Raw genomic sequence first — 26,056 nt, forward strand, 5'->3', positions numbered from 1 at the left:
GCTTATCAAGCCAAAGATGAAAGATGGACTCATAGGAGTATAAAAGAAATGTTTTAAAAGAAAAAAATTTGTCAAAGGTTTACGAAAAATCGCCTTCAAAATAAAAGACCTACATGATCGCTGTAGGCTTATATTATAAATGAACATGATTGGTCAGTACAGTACAGTTGAACGAACTTTAAGTCCCGAGTCCGATTGGCCGAAAACAAGCCACTGGCATTCACAGTTAAGAGTCTGAGACACAAAATGGTGGTTGTGGAAGGGACAAGGAACTCCATACAGTTTCCTTTTTTTCTGACAGAGTGCTTTCACTATAGGGAATGCTGATGTACGAAACCAGTTCAAGCATTCCCAGACTGCAGTGGGTGGCGGAAAATGTCAACACCCCTAGCCCAGGCTTAATTTTCATCCTCCGCCTCGTACTAGACATATCATTTCATTTATTTCATTTTCGCTATCAACATTTCACGGAATACACTAACAAAGTTTACAAGAGAGAGAGAGAGAGGGAGAGAGAATATACAAGACATAAAAAAGACAAACAGTACTATTTAACCAGCTAGCTCCCGCTGGATTACCCACAAGAAACATGGTCTCTGTCGAGGACTCTGTCCAACTGGTTAAACAGGAAACAATAAGACTGCCAATGTCAGTCTCCCCGTTGCCTTCTGATTCCAGTATCTGAATGCTATAAGTCACTGTCTTCGCAGTCGTCCAGCTAAAATTGTTGTCGAAAGTAATGAAATCTGGAAAACGGGGAACAAATCAACTCGGTCTGAAAGAAGAGCCTACATTTTGCGAACAATCAGACCTCAATAAGTTGCTAATTTAACCGTACTGTACGTAATAATATTGTAATAATGTAGTATAGCTCATTTTGGTCCGTGCTATGAAAGCTGTGTACAATACTCTGGAATCTTCAGGGTGAAAGTTATCGAGACTTGCACGGCCTCGAGGTTGATGCCGGCTCACATGTTCCGGGTCGCTCCAACTCGAGTTCCCCGCTCTCAGGCACCATCACGTGACTGTTGCACAGGGGCGAGGCTAGAACTTAGGCCGTGTCCGAAATGGGCTTCCAGGGCTACGGCTAGCTCTGTTGTCTACGTGTCTCCACGCATTCCAATGGAGTGAAGACCTAGCTCTAGACAACAGATTCGGATGCAGCCTTAAGCTAGGCACTCCGATGCAGACGTCATTACGCAAAACTAACGCTGCGTCGAAAACACGGATAATGGCGGACCTGCTGCAGACAGACACACTACAAACAGCACGTGGGTACTGTGGCACACGTGCACGTTGATTGACGGTAGTAATACCGAACGAATGGTGGTCGCTTTAACCCGTTTATATTTGCAGCTTTGTGTATCAATACTATCAAGACATTCGTGAGAAAGAAGTCTCTGAGGAATGGCTAGCACACCTTCATGGTATGGAGTAAGTACATGTACAATGTATTTTGCTTTTTTCTATAGGCCTACTAATACTTTACAGGAATAAAATGCACTATCATAGGCCTACAATAGTAGTACTTGAGACAAAGGAAAAGACCAAGGAGCCAATTTCATATACCGTGTAGAGAGCTGCTTAAGCAAAAAAGTAGCTTAAGCACAAAAACCTTGCTTAAAAAACAAAGGTTGGGCCTCTCAGCTCAAAATCTACATGTATGTGGTTGTCATGCTAACCAAAAGACAGGTGAATACTATTCAAACCAATATACATCACATGAAGTTTTGGCTGGTAACCTGATTTGTCAGGCAAGGTTTTTTCATGCTTTTCAAAGCAAATTTTGTGTTTAAGCAGCTCTCAGGCTGAAATTGGCCCCTGGTTGAGTCTATATCATTTAAGTATATGAGTCATGCTATATTTAGCGTCACGCTAAATAGTATGACCATGTTGAGACTAATCTTAGGAATAGGAGTAGGACTAGGATCAACACTAGGCACATTATGCGTACAGTACATGTACATGGCCCATTTCTGTGAAAATGACATGAGTTTAGTAGGCCTAGGCTATATGCCCACTTTGATTTTGCACACATCTTGCAAATTGTTTATCCCTCCCTAGCAAGTCGTTGGGTGTGATGATGTGCTCATGTGCAACTGTAATACTAGGCTATCCCATATGATATAAGCCCAACAAGGTCAAAAATAATTTTTTTCTGAGTGCTAGCCCAAATTCACTTTGGCATGCTGTGCATATCTGAATTTTTGAAATGATGTTTGACGCGACTGCATCGGGATAATGTAGATCATTTAATAATAGTCTGAGTACCTTAAACTCTACGAATTGCCTTTTTAAAAATTTGGATATGGTCCGGTGAAACATGGCAATGTAAAAACACTGTATACTCGTCCGTCATGTCAGTGTGAAGTCACCAACTTAAAGGGTCTGGAATCAACTCACTCCCAGAGAATCAACTCCGTCTCGGGTCAATTAACTTGGTCCCAAGTCAACTTGGTCTCGTCAACTCTGGTACTGCGGAAGGTAGACACACTTTAACATACCTGTATTAAAGTACACAATAATTTCCGGAATTCTAAAATTGCATGTACTTACTGACATGTGCATGAGATGCCTGGCCTTGTAATCTGGGAAGGCCAGGCACTATGCAGCCCGGCCCAGAACTGTGGGGTCCGACGTCTGCTCCGCTCCAAGCGAATGACGTCGGACCCCACAGTTCTATCTGGGGGTAGCCAGGCACTTGGATGCATCATTAATTACCACAGATGAGAAGGCAAAATCCCAGTCTTTCTTACTAGACTGTCAAACTTTGGCGCATAAGTACTGTATACATGTCCAGAATTCTAACATTGCATGTACATGTAATGTACCGTACACCACGGAGGTAGGAAAAAATGTGCAGCTAATACACAAATCCCTTGGCTGGTTCCCTGTCCAGTCACACACTGCTTGTGGCAAATCATTGGTATAGCACTGCTGTCACTCTGTGACGTGACACGAAAGAGACGTCAGTTTTGTGCAAGTGGGGCAACATTTTTTCCTCCAAATGGGGAAAAGGTGAGTTTTCTGCAATTAGCAACCTAGAGGATAGTTTACCCCGTAAGTAGTGAACATACCAGTGCAATTTCAGCTCAAAAAATCAAGCTGATGTTTAGTTATGCCCTATATATCCCAGATAAAGTTTTTCGAAAGAAATCTCTGTGAATCGGGACAGGGCCCAGTATATGACAGGAGTATACGTCGGGCCCCATTTATGGGTGTACTGAGTTCCAAAGCCTTTGCAAATTCATCAATCATCACATCCTGTATGTGGTCAATTCCATGAAAAGTAGCATTTTTGAGGTTTTTAAAATTTTGTTTTCATATTTTTTGGTTTGTTTAAAAATATATGGTTTATAATATGTAAAAGTACATTAATATTCATTGTATCATCATCCATTCATCACGTTCATCACATTCATCCAACTATACACTTCCCTTTAGTACAGTACTTTGCCACTCAGAGTTTACCCAATACATGCACTTTTATTAACTCCATACGTGCAGAGGGTGCTGATGGAAGGTTCCATTGCCCATGTGACCTTACAGCAGTAAATTGCTAATTACTGCATTGTTTTAGTGGATGCTATATATATCTGTGAAGTACCACATGCATTTCAAAGTGCTCATGGCTGATGTCCCATAAGTCACAATTTTGGTCATAATGTCTCCTTCATATACTGTAATAGAGTACTGTGGACTTGTGGTTGACTTTTTTTTATCTACCATACATGTAGCATAGACTTGCATCCATAAAGCATGTGGGATCTGGGTTAGACTGGAAATTAGCTTATTGGGAGGACGTACATTTTTGTCCCATAAGTCACGTTAAATGTGCATAAACCATGCCTCCCAAGAGTTGTGCACAACGCCAAAGAGAAAGAGTCGAGCATATGAAGGCTGAAGGAAAATATGATGACTACAAGAAAAAGCAGTTGAAGTTCCACAAACAGTGGGAACACCAGAAAAAGCTGTAAATGTCTGCAAACCAGAGAAAAATGAAGACTGAACATGAACACCAGCGTAAAGCTAAATACAGGTGGGTGTGAATTTGTCTCAGTATTCAAATTCAGGATGCAATGTGGGTGTGAAGAGAGTGTGCGAACCCTGTTTTTTTGGGGGGGGAAGAGGTGTTTTGGCCAAATTTTCTGTAGGCCTATATAAATTTGCACTTGATGTATGAATAAATTATACAACTTGGTACATGCAAACACATTTAAGGATATGCCTATTTATGTATGTCCCATCAGTCACGATGTTGCAACCATGTCTCAATTTGTACAGGTTTGTGTTTGCAGGGCAAAACTGAAGAGGAAATCCAACCAATCCCAGGCACCCGTACTGCTCATTACTTTGAGGCTGTTGAACCATACATGATTACGTATGCTCGTCACGCAGTAGTAGATGCATCTGAAAGGGGTACCTTTTCCTTCAAACCCAAGAAGGATGGTCCAATCACTGATGATAGAGCTGTACAGCCAGCTGGAGTACCACCCCAGCGTGTCACATACACATGTGGACAATGGGTCAATGTGCAGTACGAGTCGGACATTTACGAGTCAGACATTTACCATGGCTTGATATTAAATGTGAAAGATGACCAGTATCAAATTAGATGTGTCAAATAGGCTACCGTGGACAACATTCACCTTCGAACCAGAAAGGGACACTATCTGGTACACTTCAGCACAAATAAAATTGCACATGGATGTTGAACTGATGCTTCTTAATGCTAGGGGCATGTACAAAGTGTAGGCTTTGTCCCAGTGCCAGATTGCAGCTTCACCTTTCTGTTTCACCTCAAGTGAAATGTAAAATGAGTAGTTACATGCAAAAATGACACAGGGCAACCCATGCTTAGGCAAGCTGCTGTAATTTTGTCCCATCAGTCACAATTCAGTGTGATGTATACAGCTAACCTCTAACCAATATGTGGCCTGCTAGTGTTCTACAGGCTCAAAATCCTGTGTAACAACATGATTTTCAAAATTCTTGGACAAATTAATTTGGTATTTATTTGGAGTTCTTTCACCTAATGATTTCCTGTTAACGAGTACAAAAGGGGTTACTTTTTATTCCTGTTAAAATATTTCAAAATTGACGTATTGTCTTGAAAGTGTTAAATTTAAGTATATTTCTTCTTGCTGAAAATTGCTTTGATGGTTTAGAAGTTACTTGGGCAAAATTTAAGTAAAAGGTATGTCACTAAGTCATGATGAATTATTATAGTGGGATAGTGTCCCATCAGTCACAGCATTTTGTCCCATAAGTCACATGTAATTATTGGCAACCACTGAAAAAGTTCAAATAATCAAATCTGACGTAAGTACAATTCAGCTATGTCTTTGGTTATTCTTCTAGGCAAGAACTGAAAACCAAATCCTAAAACTGAGATAGTTGTGGCAACTTAAACAAGTACAGTCAAAATGTGCGGTCCATAGATGTCCCATAAGTCACAGTGATGTTTTAGAAGATGTAGCATGTAGTTCAACCACGTGTGAGAGCAGCCATATGTCCCGTGTTACATTATTTAATGGTTTTAGTTTGATAGATTTTATTCAAAGGCAAATCTAATCAGGAAGGAGCATACTACATCTACATGTACGTACATTTGCGGACGTTTTACAATTGTGTAGCCGCGAAATTTGCCTCGCTAAATTACCTGAGACTTTGGGAGAGTGACAAGATCTGAAGACACCTGGTTCGGGAGAACTGGGTCACAATTTATTTCAAAGGTCAGGACACCAAAAAAAAAAGAATTTGACAGTTGACCGATGAACTTTAACTTAAATTCATTGTAAGTGGCAGTTTAGAAAATCCCTTTAAACAACACCCATATGTATACTGAAGGCCCAATCTACTCTGGATATTGCCCTCCCGTAAATCAGTTGGAGGCTAGAGGTCAGCTGGCCCGTACGTCCTCAAGGTGCATGGTCTATGAATATACTTAGTAAAACTCCCCTGTGAACGGGGAAGTTCTTGGCCATGTTGGCACACTCTCTAAAATTTCCAGTTGGGGTAACACTACACATTACCTGCATGTCGAGCCCTCATCAACATTTCAAGATTTTGATGTAATATTTGCCGGTACTTTTCCATTTGATGGTAAGAAAAACTCCCTTCATTGTTTTATCATGTTTAAGATAAATGTTTATTATATTAATTGTTTATTTCTGGCAGAATTTGGTACTATAAGAAACCACATCTGAGTTAGCGTTTGACACAAACACTGAACTTAAGTAGTGCACTGTGTGTCATGTAATGAGACTTTAGGTGGTTTATTATCTGTTTTGTTTAGATCTTACAATGCACATGGAGCTGCCATTTTGAGTATATGTGCGTTGTAAGGCCGGACAATAGGCGTAAACGGTAGGATATTGATCTGTACTAATATTTACAACTGTGTTTTGTTGATGGTTTAATAAGTACTCTGCTTCATTGAGTAAGTTTCTGGCCTTTGTACGTTGAAGAATGCTTTTTTCATTGGCTTTCCAAATGTTGCATTTAAGATAATCTTTGTGAATCTTTGTGAATGTCTACTCCAGAGTTTTCGATCATTGCTGATTTCATTCCCCTTTTTTGTGGACTTTAATGTTTTATGAATTTTGAGCACCTACGTACATGTATCTATAATGTTAACTTCGATTGTATTTGTGGTCATGCTTGTTGTTTCATTGGATTCCTAGGGCTGAGCTTTGGCCTTTAATTTCTCTGGATATTCCCATGTGTTTTTAATTCTCAATAAGCTGTCCTCAAGATTTAAAAAGTTTTGTGTATTTTATATCTTTTATATATAGTTTTCACAGTGATTTGGAGCCTGAGTAACACCAATGCTTCAAACATCAGTAGAAGCGTGCGTCCAAATTCCGTAATTTATCAACCAGCCTCAATCCATGCGCTTCAGTGCGCTATAGTGAAAACGTTGCCTCAGCGATGGATGCACGTTTCTACCCTGGCGCTCCCTGGAGATAAAGCTCCCTTATGCATCTGGGTTGCAGTCAGTCCCTGCCCTTCAGCACCCTTCTGACAAGGTCAATGCAGACGGTCGAATAGTCACCCTGGGTTAGTCCCCCCATGGATATTGGAAGGACAATCTTGATGTAGTAAAACAAGCTTGAAATATGGCAATGTTTGTTTGACCCTTTCTGCTCTTTAGACAGAGTTAGGCTACACAGTTTATGTCTAAGTGGCTTCTTGGTTTATGTATGCCAGTATAAGACATAAGCTCACATGTACATTGTAGAAATTGTTCCCTTTGTAGAAGTGCGTAGCTTTTACATGTTCATTGATTAAGAAACAAGAAAAAGGGGTATCTGACAAAGCACATTCTAACTCGTATAATAATTGCCTTTCACCTGTTGAATAAATTTTTGGTAGTAAGTGATTAGTTAGAATCATGTCAACCACAGAAACAGAGAAGCAGGAAACTGGTGCTGTTTCGGATCAAGGGCTGCGGCGCAGCAGAAGAGAAAGGAAACCTACCGAGAAGGCTCAAACAAACCTGGAACAGGCCATACAAGACAAAGAACGAAGATACAACAATGCCTATTCCAGGTGGAAGGCAGAAGCCAAATCAACCAGAGAGTGCCTGAGTGTTTTCAGCCCAAAGAAGAACTGGAGCTTCGTATCAGCTGCATAAGATCCAAGATTGCCTCCAAGTCATCTTGCACAATTACCAAGACCTGCGGAAACTTCAAACGCCGAACCCAGATATTCTTTGTCAAGTTGACTGCACTTCTCAGGTTTCAGAAGACATGGAGGCACTGGTGAGGCAACGACTTGAAGATGTCAAGGAATTTAATCCGGAGACTGCACTGTTCTACGTCTCCTCGGGACTGGACAAAGGGAAATATCCATCTGTCTTCGGAAGCGTCACAGAGACCCAGGCTTTACCAGAATCCAATCGGTCAGGTATTTCCGGTAAGACAGAGGCGGCGGCAGAATTAGCTGCAAGAAAGGTGGAACTTCAGTCCATGCAGCAAATCCAAACACAGTGTCATAAGCTGAACCAGATCCAGGAAGAATTCAAAAGAAAGATAAAGGAAGAAGATAGGCTTGAAAGAATGAAAGCTGAGAAAGAAGTGATGGTCGCTGCCACTCGACTTAAGGTTTACGAAGATGAAGAACTAAAACAGAGAGCCCATAGCGAGACAGAAAGTGATGCATTTCACCTCTCCCTTGATACCTCTAGTTCAGATGTCGCAACTTCCTTTGCATTAAAAGAATCTCATAGTGACATGACCACTATGTTGAAGGTCTTTCAAGATAGTCTTTCCCTGGGGAGACTGCCAGTACTTGAACCAAGTACCTTCAGTGGAGACCCAATGCAGTTTCCCGAGTGGAACAATGCCTTTACCACAATGATTGCACAGCGAAACATTGTAGCTGCGAATAAGTTATTCTATCTCTGGAAATAAACTTCTGGAGCAGCAGCAAAAATGATTCAAGGTGCCTTTCTGCGCTCCAGTCCAGTTGAAGTTGGCAACAATGACGTCAAATTCTACACTCTCAGACTGCACTCTCCTTAAGGATATTACAGTTATAGGGACGCACTCTGAGAAGGTCATCACCTTTCCAAAGTTGCACACCAGGGATCTCATCCCCGCAGAAAGATCACTTATTCCCACCTCAGAGACAGCCTTGAGACGGCCGCATCTCAAGAAAATTGCCAGCAGACTCCCACCCATTCAAAATTGTTAGATCGGTATGTTGATAGGATTCGACTGCCCTGAAGTTCTTACTCCCAGGGAAACAGTGGCTGGTCAAGGAAATCAACCATATGCAGTAAGGACCGATCGATTAAGTTGAGTCCAGCTCCAATCACGCTGACCACTCTTCGAGAGGGCTCACCGCATCTCTCCTTCAGGAGTCTACCTGGTACACGGGCCCAGAGTTTTTATGGCGACCTAATTTTGAGTGTTTTCCTGGAGAGGCACATGAGTTGTCCCTTGAGGCCCCAGAAGTGAAGAAGTTGGTAGTCCTAAGCACTGGAGTGACCGAGTTGAGTGATACCAGCATTTTGTCAAGGCTGTCAAGGTTCTCCAGCTGGTCTTTGCTTGTGCGAGCTGTTGCAAGACTAAAGAGTAGTGAAGGGCATCGCCTACACTCGTCTGACCAATGTTCAAGAGCGACTGGAGGCAATCTCCTTCTTGATTAAAATAGTTCAGGAGATTGAGTTCATGGAGAAACCCCCTCAAAGGGATTTAGACCCTATAATGACCTTGGGATTCTGCGCATTGGAGGTCGCCTAAGAAACTCATCGCTCCCACTTTCGGCCAAACATCCAGTTATATTGCCCAAGGACAGCTACATCTCTGAAATCATTGTGGTTTAATCAGGAGAAGGTTCACCATCAAGGTTGGGCATCACTCGCATTGAAATAAGGGCAAATGGTTTCCGGATTATCAGCGGGGGAGACCTCATAAAGAAATGTATAATCTGCCGAAGAAACCGGAGACCTGTGCAAGAGCAGAAGATGGCGGATCTACCAGAGGATCATGTTGAATTGTCTCCACTATTCTCGCACTGCAGTATTGATTGCTTTGGTCCCTTCACCACTAAGCAAGGAAGGAAGGAGTGCAAGAGATATGGGCTCTTATTTACATGTCTATGTTCCAGGGCAGTTCACCTTGAGTTGATAGATGACTTCTCTACTGATGCTTTTATCAATGGGCCTAGGTGTTTCATTGCCATCAGAGGAAAGGTCCGTCAGATATGGTCTGACCGAGGCAGTAAGTTCGTTGGAGTAAGGAATGAGTTGCATGCTGTCAAGAAAAAGCTTGAAACAGACAAGGTGACAGCCTACCTAGCAGATCAAGAGTGTGACTTCTTCATGAACACTCCTGGTTCCAGCCATGCTGGGGCTGTGTGGGAATGCCAAATTAGAACAATAAGAAGCATTCTTAGGCACTTTGCCCGGGGAGATTAGATGATTCTTCCCTTCGCACATTGTTCTATGAAGCAATGGCTATAGTTAGTTAATTGTCGTCCTCTATCAATCAACACCATTAATGACCCCATGAGTTTGGAACCACTGATGCCCAATCATCTCCTTAGTATGAAGTCTAGCATGCCCCTGCCACCACCGGGCAATTTTGTTTCTCAAGACATGTACCTTCAGAAAAGATGGAGAAGAATTCAGTTCCTCACCGAGCAGTTTTGGAGCAGATGGCAGGAGTAGTATCTCCAAAACCTTAATTGGAGGCAATGCTGGATAAAAACAAGAAGGAACATCCAAGTTGGGGACATTGTCCTATTGTTAGAACCAGAGGTGGCTCGGAATGAGTGGCCCATGGGCGTCGTAGTAGGAACTACTACTGATAAGGATGGCCTCATGAGAAAGGTCAAGATTCAAGTTGGATCAAAGAAGTTGAGTCGGCTAGGGAAGCGGGAAGGCAAACTTTTCCATCCTGGAAAGGCCAGTTCAGAAGCTTGTGCTCCTCTTGGAGAGCTCCAAGTTTCTGGCCTTCAAACGTTGTATTCGTGATTGTATTCGTTGTCATGCTTGTTGTTTTATTGGATTCCTTGGGAGCTTTGGCCTTTAATTTCTCTGGATATTCCCATGTGATTTTAATTCTCAATAAGCTGTCCTCAAGATTTAAACAATTTTGTTTATTTTATATCTTTTACATGTAGTTTTCACAGTGATTTGGAGCCTGAATAACATCACTGCTTCAAACATCAGTAGAAGCTTGTGTCTGAATTCCATAATTTATCAACCAGCCTCAATCGGTGCGCTTCAGTGCGCTATATCCATCTTGCAACCGATACCAGCCATACAAAAGGAAAAAAAAGTTTCTCTTGTGGCCCTCTAAGGAAAATAGAATGCGTACGTGACTAAACGTAAAAAGGAAAAGATGTGATAACAACCCAACACAGTCCCACATAAACAAGCGGATTACTCAAGTGATCAATCAGACACAAACCCAGCTGTGACTGGTGACAAGAGCAGGAAAGTGCAAATGTGGGAAGGCTGAAGAGAGCTGTGAGTGGTAATGTTTGTAATATTCACTCTTCAGCAAGACGCACCAGTCTGAACAGTTAACTACAGGAGGCTTAATAAGCAGTGCTAACTATAGGGTGATATAGGGTATGTACAGACAAGTTGCTGACTAGACAAAAGAAGCTTGTATAAGAAAAAGTGTCACATTTAAATCTCCCACAATTGCGCTGAACCTAGGCATAGAATTGACTAAAGTCCCTCAAAACACTCGCGGTACATACCGTATTTCATAATTATGCCCCTCAGAGGACAAATCATGTCATTACAGGTTCATGGTAAATATCCAAACATGTATGAAATTTTAAAGTAGCCCTATGATTATTTTTGTAAGCTGTTTATACAGAATAATTGAATTTCCTTATTTGCTTCATGTGTATAGTCCTTTGTACTACTACTGGAGTGAAAGCTAGAGGTAAATCTGTTCTCCATGTTGGTTCCAAGCATGCAACGTAACTGCAGTTACATGTGAATATCAGAGGCACGGGTACCATCGATAAAGGAAGCTGCTGTACAACAAAGCAAGGAAATTAACAGGTGATGGTGGAAAGGCCTACTGTTCCATTGACATAGACAGATTGCCAGTTCTGATTAATGCAGTCATGAATCAAAATTTGTGTACATGAGTTTGTTTCTGCATTCAATTGGGGACCTTGAACAATAGAGGACAATAAGGTCCCCGATTGACAGAGGGTCCCCGATTGACAACTGTGTACAAAACATATGGGTGGTCTTCTAAAAAAGTTAAAGTACAAACAAAAGAGGAACAATAGGGGGTCCCCAGTTGCAGGTAAATACACACTTGTGTGTGTGTGGGGGGGGTACATCCATGTACCGCCATCATAAATGGTTCCCTCATCAACATCCACGTGCCCTGTCCCCCCCCCACTTTAACAATTCAGGTCCCCACGTAATCTCCATTTATACCCAAGGTTGCTATACCAATGAATAAGTACATGTGCACACATACGATGAATTTGTGTTCAAGTTCTGACACAAGTTTTCCCTTGCATCAACACATGAACTGCTGCACCTGTAATAAATGTTTTCCTTTTGTGATGATAGAGATGTTCATCAGCACAGACATGAGGGCGGTCTTCAATACATGTTGGATGTCCCCAGTATTGAGAGACGGGTGAGAACAGCTTCATCAAAGTACTCATAGCAAGATTATTTGAAAAACTGCAACCAACAGAAAGTGAGATTTACTTGAGACTGTTTGGGGTAGGTATTCAATAGCAGACCTCGCAACATTTCTGTGGGGGAGGAGTCTCCATCTTTAAATTTCAGGAATGTTTGAAATTCCTCACCGAATGTTCTCAGAAATGTTTCTTTATATTCCCTGTGGCCAAATTTCATTGAAGTTAGTTTACAAACTGTTACATTGTCATGTTTGTTAACTGAAAGCTCCATCATGTGAATTTGCACTTACCCGAGGGCTTCCTTTTCAAGGCTGAGAACAGACTATGCTCAAATTTCTATTCAATTTAGGAAGAGCTTGATCAATATGGAGTGCTCTCTTGAAACAAACTTACAGCCATGTTTTCCTCAAATATCCAAATTTACTTCTTTTTGATATGTAACTTGATCATGTTTATGTCAAATATCTTGTGTCTTCTTCACACAAATAACCAAACGATTAATAAAGTGACTGAAAGAAATTATGTGCATTTTCTGTTGAGTACATCTGCTTGTTTAACAGACAGAAATTGTAAGGTAAGGTGGGTGATGCCCAAACAACAAGTGTTACTTGAATTGCACCACGGCCATGTATGTGTGGTTTCGAATGAGTGATATTTTGCGTCCTAATTTGGCCTTTGTTCTGCAGTGTCTGGAATATATTTGCCACGTATATATAAAAATGGGGATGTTCTTGCACTGCTACTTTTCTTTCTTTTGTTTTCTTATCGACAGAACTTGTTGAGGAATGAACTGTAAATGCGAGTGATGACTAGAAATGCAGAGTGTCAACAGTCACCCCTCCATAGGCTTACCAACAAAGAACAGGAGGTTGTATGGTATGGCACTCACATAATTTTCAGATGTATATTTTTCACTATCCTGCAAATTGAGCTTAATAATTCAATGTCAGTCACTGTTGAACGGGGCATTGGTAACCTATATACCCCTTGGATCAGCGTGGCATTTAGTGCCATATCTAGGCCATAAGGAGAGGGAGTAATTAGTTTTCTGAAGGCAACTGTTCTTATTTTAGCTACATCTTTGGCAAATCTCCTAAAGGGAGAAGTATTTTGTTAATTCTTTGAGAACAGTGATAAGATGAGACGTCATCTGTGGTATATGTAACATATACTGTTCGGTATCTACAGAAAAAAAATCTTCTAATGGACCCAATGAGCGCTGTGTTGTATGAAATTTTGGTTAGTGTCACGATGAAAAATTTGTCACATTTAGCCTTTTTTTCTAAACATTCTGAGCAAAGAAGATTGTTTAAACATGAAACAATCACCATGAAATTCATAAAGTTGATACAACTGTTAAGTTGGATGATTGTCAAGTGATATCATGATGACCTCATTAGGTCATGTATCATTAAACTTAAATACTTATAAAACAGTCACAAGGACATTGATCACAGGTCAAGAGGCGTAATCTTACTGTTGATAATTTTGATGTTTAATAACTGCAGGATGTTTGAGTCCTATTCAATCCATTTTTTACATGTTTGAGGATGGAGACGTATTTTACGTGATTAGTAAAGTTAAAACGCCACATGACATCATCTTAAAGGGACACAACTTCATGTTGTAAGAATTATGAGTCTGATTTAACCCTAACCCCCTAGGGTTTATGTAAATTAATTTGCGTATGCATACATGTATGAGCCGGGGATGTGTTATAGATGAGAATTCTAGAAATGTTAGGATAAGATCACTAGGGGTCGAGAAACATCATCTTTCAACAGCCAGTCTTTGGCACTCTGGTCAATCAGACTGATGATTCCATGTTTATCCACATTTGTAATCAACCACGATGAGAAGATTCCAGGGCAAAATTGTCTAAATGACATTGTCAGGGGTCCTGTGACATGAGATTGAAGCTGTAGTTTTTCTCCATAGGATTTGTACACGTATTTCTATGACACACTATTATCAATCTTAATGAGTTGAATAGTCTCCAACTTCGACCAAGAATTACTACCAGAACAAAAGAGAAATCAGACTAAATTTTCCCTTCTGTTCAAGTCAAAATATCAAATAATATTTCATAAAATTTCTTCAGTTTAAATGCAAATCAAGTGACGTGAACTTAAAGGAGCAGTTTTTTAGCACAGGTATTTTTACCTCCTTAACTTCGTACATGTTTTGAAGCCACATTTTGGTGACTTTGCGACGGTTGATCGTTATCAAAGTGATAGCCAACAAAAATCCTGATACAAGAATTGTTTCAGATGGATGACGTCATGATGACATCAATAATCTGATTTATTAGTGATTTTTCAACATTTATTTCAGCCACTGATTTTGTACATGTCTTGAAGCCACGATTTCAGTAACTTGACGATGTTCAATCGTCATCAAAGTTACTGCCAATAAAGACCCTGATGCAAAATAAATGCCAAATTGATGTACATCATGATGACGTCGTTTGATTTAGGATTGATTTCTCAACATTTATTTCAGCCCATTGACTCTGTACACAAGCCATCATTTTTGGTAACTTCGCGAACAAAGACCCGGAAAAAAGAATTTTTCCAAATTCATGATGTGATGATGACATCATTGTCTTAATTTTAATTGATTTTTTGAATATCCAATTTTTCCCCATAAGCATTGTATAGCGGTTTTTCAACAGCTAGACTTATTGGGGACTCGGGGCCAATCTTAACTAATTTCATATTTGTGCACACTCTCAGTCCACCACGTGAAGAGGGTTCTGGGGCACATCATCAGGGGTTATGCGACAAGAGTCTCAAATGTACAATAGAGTGCGAAAAAGCCCACTGTTCTGTTGGCAAACAGACAGATAAGCTCTCGTTTCTGATTCTTTTCTTACTACCCATGTTCCCTTACAGACAAAATATCATACAAGACCTGCCTTTGCATAGAATTTCATTCAAATGGATATACAGATAGCACTACTACAGTGATGCTATACACTATTCAATGACACAATGTAATGCAGGCCCAGTGACAGAAATGCCAATAAAATTCCAGGTGGTCTTAAACTTTTGCAAATGACCGTAGATTTTAGAAATCCCTTTCTTGCATTTTGGCCTCATACAGTACATGTAGTGTGGTCATGATACTCAGTGAAGCAGATCAGCAGAGACAAGTCAACTTACATGTCATGTATTGTTCCATATGACTGGAGTGTGGTTTTCTGCTCGAGTCCTGTCTGCAAGTGTCGGTGATTGAAGTCTGAGTGTACATGTATTCTTAGAAGTTCTGTTTGACACACTGTGCTGGTGAATGATTAAAAAAAGAGGTTATTTTGGACCATGTGACTTGTCACAGCTGGCACTGTGACTTGGCCGTCCCGTGTTTCAATTTATAAAAATTAGGTGCACACTCAATCCGACATATTGTTTTGTTATGATGGTCATATGAAGTTCAAGAAGTAAGTTAACCAAAAAAAGCAGTAAGTTAACCAAAAAAAGTCCAATGAGAACACACCTTTTGATAGACTGGGCAATCAAGAGCAGCCAAAGTGGTCATGTTGAGACAATGGGAGCTGGTCTCATATGAACAATACTGTTGGATCTTGTGGTGGCTGGCAACTACTTGACTCCCAGGCTGTTTGGCCTTGGGGAGAGTTGACCTGTAGGATCTTGTTACACTGAGCAAGCAAATTACTTAGACAACTGATGCAGACTGATGTATCTGGCAGGGTTTCTAGCCAAACAACCTTGTACAGTTAGGGTTATATATTGTGGTTGTTTTAATCATGAAAATGGCTTTGGAATCATTCATATTGATTGACGGAAATGAGGCCTTTCTATTTCTCCAGCCCACTGAGTTAACTTTTTCTTTATTGTTAGGGCACTTTTTGGCAAGTGGATAGAAGCAGAGATGGTAGTGAGAGTGGAAGAAACATGTGCTGTCCATCCAAGAGAAGTCTGTCTTCTGCAGTGACTGTAAGTTGTCTTTTCAAGTAGTGAAGATGATGTACGTTAAGGCCATAGATTGATGTCATAGACACATGCATGTATCTTTCTTGTTAGAAGCACCAGCAAGTCTGGTACGAGCCAATGTGGCTTATCAGGCTGGTGTTTATTGTGGTTTCCTTGGCATGAAATGACTGAGAATATTTCTTCTCCCCCCAGGATGGAATGCCAGGCCATCGCAGGTTGCTTCCCAGCTAATGCTGGTACCCATTTATACTTCTGGGTTAGAGAGGCAAGCAGAGGTGAAGTACGTGGCTTGCCAAGGGCTACAACATACTGCCAGCAGCTGGATTTGAACCTTCAGCCCTATGATTGGAAACCATAGAACCTAATCACTTGGCCACATGAAAGAGATCAGCCATACTTTTCTATTTTTTTATGAGCCAAGGTGTTTAGTTTCAGATAGCAGCTTTTTACAGTCACTTTGACAGTCGTCGTCGGCATCCTTTCGTCTTCATGAGACGATGGAGTAGTTCCAGTTTCTGCTCATCTGCACCTGCGGGAGTGACTGTACAACTCAAGCCACAAGTGGCAGTCCTGTTGGCAGTTGCCACAGATGAAAGAGCTACGTTTCTGTTGCAGGCGCTGTTTTTCTTTCCGCCTTGATCTTTTGGCGGCGATGGCTGTGTTTGTAGACTCCTCACCCATCCACACACCGCTCTTCACAGTTGCATGCCCGGATGTGCGGTCCTGAGCAAGGTTGTCCCACGTGGCAACATCGATGCCGCACTTCTTCAGGTCTCTCTTGCAGACATCTTTAAAGCTTGGGTGAGGGCGTCCGATTGGTCGTGCTCCCTCAGCCAGCTCGCCATACAAGAGGTCCTTAGGGATGCGGCCAGCGTCCATTCAGCGTCTCTCTCGCAGTATGGCGACCATGCTCATCATGCCAGCACGCTGCAGCACCTTCACGTCCAGAACCTTATCCTGCCCACGGATGTGAAGAATGCGTTGCAGGCACCTAAGGTGGAAACTTGCATTGGGGGTCCATGCCTCGCTGCCATAGAGGAGGGTACTGAATACACGGGCCTGGTAGACACGCAGCTTTGTCTTCTCCGTGAGGCTGGAGCTGTACCAGACTCTCTGGTGTAGCTTGGACATGGCTGCAGTGGCCTTTGCAATCCTGCTGCTAATCTCTGCCTCCAGGGTGAGCGAGCTTTAGATGGTCATCCCAAGATAGGTGAAGTCGTCCACAGCTTCCAGCACGTGGCTGTCGATGGTGATTGTAGGGGGCTGGTCCATACCCTGCGACGTTGGTCTTCTTCTGACTGATGGTCAATCCGAACTCCTTGCAGGCAAGGGAGAGGCGGTCGACAAGCTGCTGGAGGCCTTCTTGCGTGTGAGACCCGAGGGCTGCGTCATCCGTGAAAAGAAATTCGCGGACGATCACCTGGGTCACCTTGGTCTTGGCACGGAGACAGGCGATGTTAAAGAGCTTACCGTCCGCCTTGGTGTAGATGTACACCCCTTCGCTGCAGTCCTTGAAGGCGTACTGGAGGAGCACGGAGAAGAAGATACCAAAAAGCTTCGGCGCAAGGACGCAGCCCTGCTTTACACCGCTGCTGACAGGGAAGGCCTCTGAGGTGGCGCAATTGAAACACACTGTGCTGTGCATATTGTTGTGGAAGGAAGTGACAACAGAAAGCAGGTGTATATAGGGGGCAGCCGATCTTCTGGAGGATCTTGAAGATTCTGCTCCTGCTGACCAGGTCAAATGCTTTCATAAGATCTATGAAGGCAAGGTAGAGAGGCATCCGCTGCTCCTGGCACTTTCTTGAAGTTGACGCAGCGAGAAAGCCATGTCCACCGTCGATCAGCCAGCACGAAACCCACACTGGGACTCTGGGTAGACGCGGGAGGGGAGGGTCTGCAAGTGGACAAGGGCAACTCGTGCAAAGACCTTTCCCACGATGCTGAGGAGTACTGCTGGGCAATTATCTCGATTAATTGATTAATCGTGATTAGTTTCTCCTACTTGTTTCACTAATCGTGGATTTGTAACTAATTGATTAATCACGCCAGCACGATTACATGTAGTTACTGTAGAAAAATGCAAGTAGTGATTGTTATGGAGTACCGATTAAGTTACACACACTACCACACTGTACATGATCATGATCCAGGGCACACCTGCTTTATTTCGGCAGTCTCCACTGACAGACTTGTAGTCGACTGGGCTGGTGGCAGTTCAGTTCAACGAACTTTAGCCTTTCCTACTATTAACCTTAGTCCAAAAATGTAGCAAGAGTTACCAACTGCAAGTATCCAAGGCTTCTGTGTCATGTTGAAAGGAAGTAAACTAGGGTTTGTGATGAATTATTCATATTGTCTCACATGCTCAAACAATGAATGAAGGCTGAACAACAATGTCTGTGGGCTATACCATTGAGAAGTTTAGGGATGTTATTTAGAGCTTCTTAATGTGAGAAATTGGAATAAAAGTAACTGAGTAATCAGAATTTTTCCCACGTTTAAAAGCAAGAACTATTCTATTCAAACAGTTAGTAGACAAGCTAGCAGCTTTTTTATTTTGAAACTAAAGAAATCTGCAATCTGTATTAGAGCCTCCACAACAAAGATTTTTTAAAATTGTCCTTCACACGTTCAGAATGGAATGGGCGGCCAGGCATCCTATTTTTGGCGGAGTGTGTAGTTTTCCAATTCTTGACTGCAGCTCCGTTGCAGGCCTCAAATGTTTTTTTTTACCTGACTTTGAAGTTGGTAACGCGATAGTAAGTCTGGCAGTGCCACGAAATATCAAGGTCGATGCAAAAGAGCCAAACATTACAGTACTTCAAATGAAATAAAATGCTTAAGGCCCACAATAAGGGATTGGTTTTATAGACGAAGCCTCAGACAGAGACGAAGTTGAGAAATGGCCCTTAGTCACATGTAGTTGTCGTATGTACTCGGATGCAACTGGAGCTCAAGCCGCAATCTTTCCAGCTTAACCCGTATGTAATTGTGATAATTTTATAGCAGCTACAAAGAATACTGCCACTGGCTTTCCAGATTTCAAAATTAATGAAATAACATAAAAGCAGAAACACAAAAAACAAACTTGCCCTGGCACTTGCTGCTGCATAGTGTGCTGTGAATTACTGCAATGAAACTGATGAAAGCACCATATTCACGTGTTGACACCACGTCTCGGAATTTTTGCCACTACTCGTGATTAATTGATTAGTCGTGATTAGTTTGTGTGTGATTAATCGATTAGCAAAATTCACTAATCGCCCAGTGGTACTGAGGAGGGAGATCCCTTGGTAACTGTTGCAATCGCTTCTGTCGCCCTTGTTCTTATACAAGGTGACGATATTAGCGTTGCGCATGTCCTGAGGGATGTGGCCTTCCTCCCAGGATCGGCAGATCAACTCGTGTAGGGGCACAAGTAGCGCAGGCTTCCCACTCTTCAGTACCTCTGCTGGAATGCCGTCGCTCCCTGGGGCCTTCCCACTAGCGAGGCAGTTGATGGCTTTGCTGAGCTCCTCCTCTGTGGGTTGGTCGTCAAGCTCTTCCATCACTGGCAGGTCGGGGGTGGGGGCCAGGGCGTCATTAGTGACGACATTCTGCATAGCGTACAGCTCGAGGTAGTGCTCCACCCAGAGTTCAAGCTGCTTGCCCTGTTCGGTGATCACGTCGCCTGTCTTCGACTTAAAGGGGGGCAGACTTGCTGGGGGCTGGGCCTGTTGCTTTCTTGATCTCCTCAAATACATGCCTCTCGCTTCTCCCCTGTTTGCAGCTGACTGGATACTGCTGCAGAGGTTCAGGTAGTAGGTGCTTGGGCAGCGGCGGACAGTCTGCTGGGACATTTTCCTGGCAGCCCTGAGTGCAGCGAGCATGCTGCGCTAGGGGCGGCCTTGAAGGCAAGCAGGGCTTGCCGCTTCGCCTCAGTCACAGGCTCCATCTCCTCCCAATGGGCCTCGAACCAGTCAGCGTTCTTGCTCTCCTTCTTCCCATAGGCTACAATAGCTGTGCTGTACACTGACTCCCGTAGGTGGGCCCACCTGGAGTCGGTGGTGTGGTCGGCAGACGTCTTCGTGGTGAGGGTCTTGTCCAGACGTTTCAGAAACTGTCGTGTCCTGATGGGGTTCCCAGCGCGACAGGTGTTGATGTGTGGCCGTCGTTTTCTTCTTTGCATGGTGCATCTTGCATGGGGCGACGCGCACCTTGCTGGCGACAAGGGAGTGGTCCGTGTCGCAGTCAGTGCTGTGATAGGTGCGAGTGAGAAGGACGCTCGCTAGGTCCCTGCGCCTGGTCAGGACCAGGTCGAGTTGGTGCCAGTGACGGGATCGCGGATGTCTCCAGGAGACTTGGTGGATCTCCTTACACGGGAAGAAGGTATTGGTAATGCACAGGCCGTGGAAACAGCAAAGCTCCAGCAGGCACTGGCCGTTGTCATTCATCTTCCCGCATCCATAGGCACCAAGGCAGGAGGGACAGGTTTCTCAGTCGGCTCCCACTCTGGCATTGAAATCTCCAAGAAGGTAGCTGGGCATCTGTCCTGGGGATCCCAGATAGCACTTGGTCCAAGGCCTCGTAGAATCGGTCCTTGTCCTCAGGTGCTGCAGAGAGTGTTGGCGCATACACGCTGAGGATGGTCGCTGGGCCGGAGGACGTGGACAGCCAGAGGGGTAGAATCCTTTCCATGCCTGCTGAGGGTGGCTCCATGGAGGCCGTGAGCGTGTTCTTCATGACAAAGCCAACACCATGCTGGCGGGTCTCCTCAGGGAGCTTGCCCTGCCAGAAGAAGGTATAGCTCTCTTCCCTGAGTGTGCCGCTGCCAGCGAGCCACGTCTCCTGCAGGCAGGCGATGCCCACGCGAAGCCAGGAAAGCTCGCTGTCGATGATGATGGTCTTCATAGTATCATCGACTTGTTGAAAGTCAGAGGAGAGGCCAGAGGCCTGGCAAGAGGAATTTCCGTTGTGTTTGCTCCATCAGAGGTTCCTCTATAAAATGCTGACAAACCATAGAGGGCGCCATTAAGATTCCATGAAGCCTGCTACACCAAACTATGGTAATGGAAAGATAAAAAAAGAAAGGTAAAAAAGAATTGAACATTGCCTTAATTGCACAATGGTAATGGAAAGAGAAAAAAAGGACTGAACACTACCTTAATGGCACAATGGGAATGGAAAGAGAAAAATATACCAGGCAAGATATGGGACGGAGGGGTACCCCCCTTACCTGCCCAATCCCTATACACACTGTAGACTATTGTACCTAACACATCCATCTAGGAGTCTGTAAAGAATTTCTGAGATTCCGATCAAACAGTGACCAACACAAAGGCAGGGGGGGTTCTCTCCGTCCCATATCTTGCTTCAAATGGAGGAAAAAAATGAACTCTACCTTAATGGCACAGTTGTAATGGAAAGAGGGAAAAAAGAACTGAACACTGCCTAAATGGCACAGAGGTGATGGAAAGAAGCAAAAAAGAACTGAACACTGCCTTAATGGCACAGTGGTAATGGAAAGAAGCAAAAAAGAACTGAACACTGCCTTAATGGCACAGTTGTAATGGAAAGAAGCAAAAAAGAACTGAACACTGCCTTAATGGCACAGTGGTAATGGAAAGAGGAAAAAAAGAACTGAACACTGCCTTAATGGCACAGTGGTAATGGAAAGAGGAAAAAGAGAACTGAACACTGCCTTAATGGCACAGTGGTAATGGAAAGAAGCAAAAAAGAACTGAACACTGCCTTAATGGCACAGTGGTGATGGAAAGAAGCAAAAAAGAACTGAACACTGCCTTAATGGCACAGTGGTAATGGAAAGAAGCAAAAAAGAACTGAACACTGCCTTAATGGCACAGAGGTGATGGAAAGAAGCAAAAAAGAACTGAACACTGCCTTAATGGCACAGTGGTGATGGAAAGAAGCAAAAAAGAACTGAACACTGCCTTAATGGCACAGTGGTGATGGAAAGAAGCAAAAAAGAACTGAACACTGCCTTAATTGCCCAATATAGAATGAGGACATTTATTCGATGTTGTCATTGTGGACAGAAATTAGATATACAAATGTACATTTGTCACAAAGAAATATAAATATCATTAATAGTATCATTGTTACATAACATTTAGAACAAAATAACATTTAGGTGTTAAGTTAAACAAATGCTTTTGTACCCTAACCTAGGGACAGACAGACAATGAGGAGGCAATCAGAAAAGAAACATAGAGACAAGGGACAAACAGAACACAGCATATGGCTGACAAGTGTGAGACAAGGGCAAAATGCTTAATTAAAAGAGCACTTCAGAAATTACGTATATTTCTCTAAAAATTGAGTTTTGAGTTTCTTTACAAAGACAGGTAAAGATAGTACATGAAGTGATTTCATAGAATCATCTAAGCAATTCCAATACTCTATCTCTTGGTGAATAACATTATTTTTTAGATATTGACGTCCTCAGCTGGATGTACAAGTCCCTTGAACCACTTTGTGTATTGTAATCATGGATGGGTGATGTCGAGGTAAAACAGGCTTGAAAGACAAGGAGGGAGTAGGTCATGCCTTAATTTGTACATAAACTTCACTAGATTCAGGTGATATAGGTCATTACATCGTAAAAGATTTAATTTAGTAAACTATGGAGCAGAATGGTCACGGTGACCGGCATTTGTGATTATACGAACTGCTCGCTTTTGTGGAGTATTTGTTACATCTAGATGGCAAGCTGCCCCAGGTAATAATAGCGTAATTCAAATAAGGTAAAACTAGGGAATTATACAATGTTAATAAAACCTTATCCGGAAGATAAAAACTGAAGCGATTCATAATGCCTGTATTCTTGGATATTGTTGTAGCTACCTCATTGATATGACTTTCCAAGTAAGATTTCATCTAGTGTTACACGGAAAAATTTTGTACTTTTAACCTGGGTCAACCTCAAATTGTTTAAGATCAACTGGGCATTTTGTGTATACTTAAATTGATTTGAACAAAATATTGTATAATGTTATTTGAGGACATTAATACACAATTTGTTTGCTAAAAGCCACTCATTAATTTTAGCAAGTTCCAAATTAAGGTTTTGGATTGCTTCATGGTAATGGAAAAAAAGAACTGAACGCTGCCTGAATTCCCTGATTTACATCACAGCAGTAGCGCCCCCACTCATCCAGAAAAGCTGACAAATTTTGATTTTATAGCAAGTTACCGAAAATTGTGAAATATTCTCTATATTGAAAAATTCAGAGGACCTGACGTTTGAAGCTTAGCAGAATCTTTGTCCAAGTGTTCAAGTTTCAAGCAACACAGTTGAATTTTTAGTGACGTGTACACGATATAAAACTGAACATTTGGAAGTGTAAATATAGAAAGGTTTGCAAATATGTGTGTGACCTAAAATATGCTGAAATACATGCCAGGTCTGAATAGTTTATGTATTCTCTACTTTTAACATATTGAAATTTCTGTTTTTGTTATTTAAATACATGCAAATGTACTGTGCCCTCTGACCTTTTTTGAAATTGCGCAATCCTAACCTTTAAATATAAGTTCCGAAATAATTTCTATCAAGAGGCCTGTGGCCTGGTGGTTAGCTAGCTGGCTGCCAGGCCAGGGGATCCCGGTTCAAATCCCGGGGTCCCCGGAAAAGGAGGTTTTTTATTTTTTTTTTTTTTTTTACTAAGTTTTTTAACAAAATTGTGCATGCCCACCTGGAATTGAACCCAGGTCCTTGTGCATCGCAGTTAGGGTCCCTAACCGCTATGCCACGGCACTTCTTGAAAAAATGTGTTCGTTTCTAAATGTTAAACCTTCCATTGTTTGGACTTAGAATATTTTTCAACCAAACTCTGCACTGGAGATGGGCAAGGGCGGAAGGCCTAGGAGCTGGAAGTCTGAGAGCTGATAGGAAGGGCAGAGTGGATGGTTGAGGGCTTGGGACTATCAGTATTACAGCTCTGAGGATCCAATGGGGTTGAAGGACATACAGCAGCTTCTGAATGTTTTATATTGCTGTTGGGTTTGTTGTAACCCTTATAAGATTGAATCTAAAAGGCTCCAAGAGGGAACTTTATATAAGGATCTTGGAAGATGTTTAAGACTGGCAGGGCTTCCATGTAGGATGAGGCTGTAATGTAAAATCTAAAGATGGAAACAAATGTACGTATAAACTCTGGCAGTGTAAAATGGTCCAGATTAGGGGAAGGGTTAAGTGGCAAAGTACTAGATTTTTACAAATAGATATACATGTACAAACAAGTTGTTTTGCTAGTTTAAATAAATAAGCATTTATTTCACTTGCAAATAGAAATTAACTGGCTATAGCAATAAATGGTGCTTTACATACACACAAAGCATTTTTGCAAGGTTATATTTTCAAATGAAACAAATTTCATATCAGTACTAAAAGGTCCTTAGAATGCACTAAAAAGGTGTTTGTTTTAGACATTTACTTGGAAAACAGAATTGGTTAAAATTTAAGAATGTTGGCCGCAAAAAACTAGTTTTGTGACAAAAATATAAAAAAACTGTTTAAATCAAATATTTCTTTCGTGCATAGAGTAAGGCCCTTAGAGTGTTTTCAAAAATTACATTTTTGCAGTAATGACCTTTCAGTACTGAGCCAACAATTTGCGACTTTCAGTTCTATGATAATTTTCAGTGAAAGACTTTTTGTTCATGCTCTGGCAATGTGGATGTACATGTACAACTTGGAAAATACAAAATGCACATTGAATTTTTTCCAAGGAAAAACTTATAAAGATGAACAAAGAAATTGACTAGTAGGATATAAACCTGCAACCTCTGGAACACCGTACCAGTGCTCTACCAACTGAGCTATCAAGCCCTATGTCGGTGGTTCTTCCCATTTGTCAATATCTCTGTTTGGGGGCGAACTTGTTAAAAAGTGAGGTTCAGAACAGCCTCTGGGTTGACTGAACAGTGCTGGTATTTTGGCTGCCTGAATGGGAACACCATTCAATTTTTAAAAGCATACAATAGTTATAAGCTTTTAGTCCTCAAAAGAAGTCATATCAAAGTGTCTAGAGTCTTTCCAAATGGTAATTATTTCAAATTTTAAAGTACATGAATAGCGTCTTGATAACTTAAATGTAAACATGAATGTTTTAAATGTGCATTAATCAGTCAATGCATTGTGATGAAAAGAAACAAATTAAAGGCAAACAATAGTCTTTCTTCAAAAGCAAACCGACCAATTGTCTATTCAATTTACAGAATACCTCTTAAAGTCGTGAATAATTTGGATGCAAGTACAGTACAATGTCACTATCCTGAACAAATCGGTATACGGACCAGGCCTCTTGGCTCCCAAAGTTTATGCACACTTTTACTGAATATCACAAATTTGCTTTAAATTAAAGAAAGAAAATTGGGACTGATGACAGTGACTCAAAAGTTAAGATGTCAATAAACTCCGACATTGGAATGGCCATGTTATGAGCGCACTGCAAAACAAGCAGCCACTGTACACAAGAAAATCTGTTTTATACAAACAAGAGCAGCCGCTTACCTTACATACCTACTGTGGACATTCTTTTCGTGCAGTTAAGAAAACTCAGTGAAAATACTAATTTTTCTTGGCCTGGGAACTATTTTCAGCTGGCTTTTTGTACAAGGTTTACTTGACTATTCCTTTACTTTTACAACAAAGGACCCCTACCCAAAAATGCCTCTAAACCTCTTTTTTCAGAGAAGGCGAAACGTCCTGTGGACTTGTGTAAGTCCACACAACGTCTTCCTTTCCTGCATCGTGTGGATATCTTTTGTTCACAAGTCCACACTAGGTATGTAAGGTTAGCGCACCCACGTATGTATGTGTAACAACTGACATTTCAACACAGGAAATAGCGCCCTCTTGCCAGGACTTTTCCCCTTTTTTATGGAAATTGGAACATTTTGATTTTTACGCCTACAAAAATGCGACAATTGGAACAGTACCAATGAAATCGCAATAG

General features: G+C 41.9%; 1 protein-coding gene and 1 long non-coding RNA gene across 8 annotated transcripts; both read left to right on the forward strand.

Annotated features, from left to right (window-relative positions):
- Nucleotides 1-764: 764 nt before the first annotated feature.
- Nucleotides 765-25,289, forward strand: LOC147798121 (uncharacterized). The gene is made up of 2 exons (XR_015426454.1): nucleotides 765-1,427; nucleotides 23,911-25,289. It is a non-coding gene; the product is annotated as an uncharacterized LOC147798121 (long non-coding RNA).
- On the forward strand, nucleotides 1,351-24,433 carry LOC110980711 (uncharacterized). Of its 7 annotated transcripts, none has more exons than XM_087141253.1 (7): nucleotides 1,365-1,434; nucleotides 6,798-7,062; nucleotides 10,636-11,536; nucleotides 12,065-12,223; nucleotides 12,914-13,017; nucleotides 16,002-16,097; nucleotides 16,287-24,433. In XM_087141253.1, the coding sequence occupies exon 7, from the start codon at nucleotides 16,800-16,802 to the stop codon at nucleotides 17,214-17,216; it is 417 nt and encodes a 138-aa protein (XP_086997379.1). In that variant the 5' UTR covers nucleotides 1,365-1,434; nucleotides 6,798-7,062; nucleotides 10,636-11,536; nucleotides 12,065-12,223; nucleotides 12,914-13,017; nucleotides 16,002-16,097; nucleotides 16,287-16,799; the 3' UTR covers nucleotides 17,217-24,433. The 7 variants fall into 7 exon arrangements, 6 of the variants coding, with proteins under 6 accessions (XP_086997381.1, XP_086997380.1, XP_086997382.1 ...); XM_087141252.1 differs by lacking the exon at nucleotides 1,365-1,434 and adding an exon at nucleotides 2,678-4,039 and having other exon boundaries at nucleotides 4,299-7,062; XR_015426453.1 differs by lacking the exon at nucleotides 1,365-1,434 and having other exon boundaries at nucleotides 6,485-7,062; nucleotides 10,636-10,984; nucleotides 11,382-11,536.
- Nucleotides 25,290-26,056: the final 767 nt, after the last annotated feature.

The sequence above is a fragment of the Acanthaster planci genome, linkage group LG09 (assembly GCF_054643075.1).
Source record: "Acanthaster planci isolate LZ-2023a linkage group LG09, COTS_SCS, whole genome shotgun sequence".
Taxonomy (NCBI): domain Eukaryota; kingdom Metazoa; phylum Echinodermata; class Asteroidea; order Valvatida; family Acanthasteridae; genus Acanthaster; species Acanthaster planci.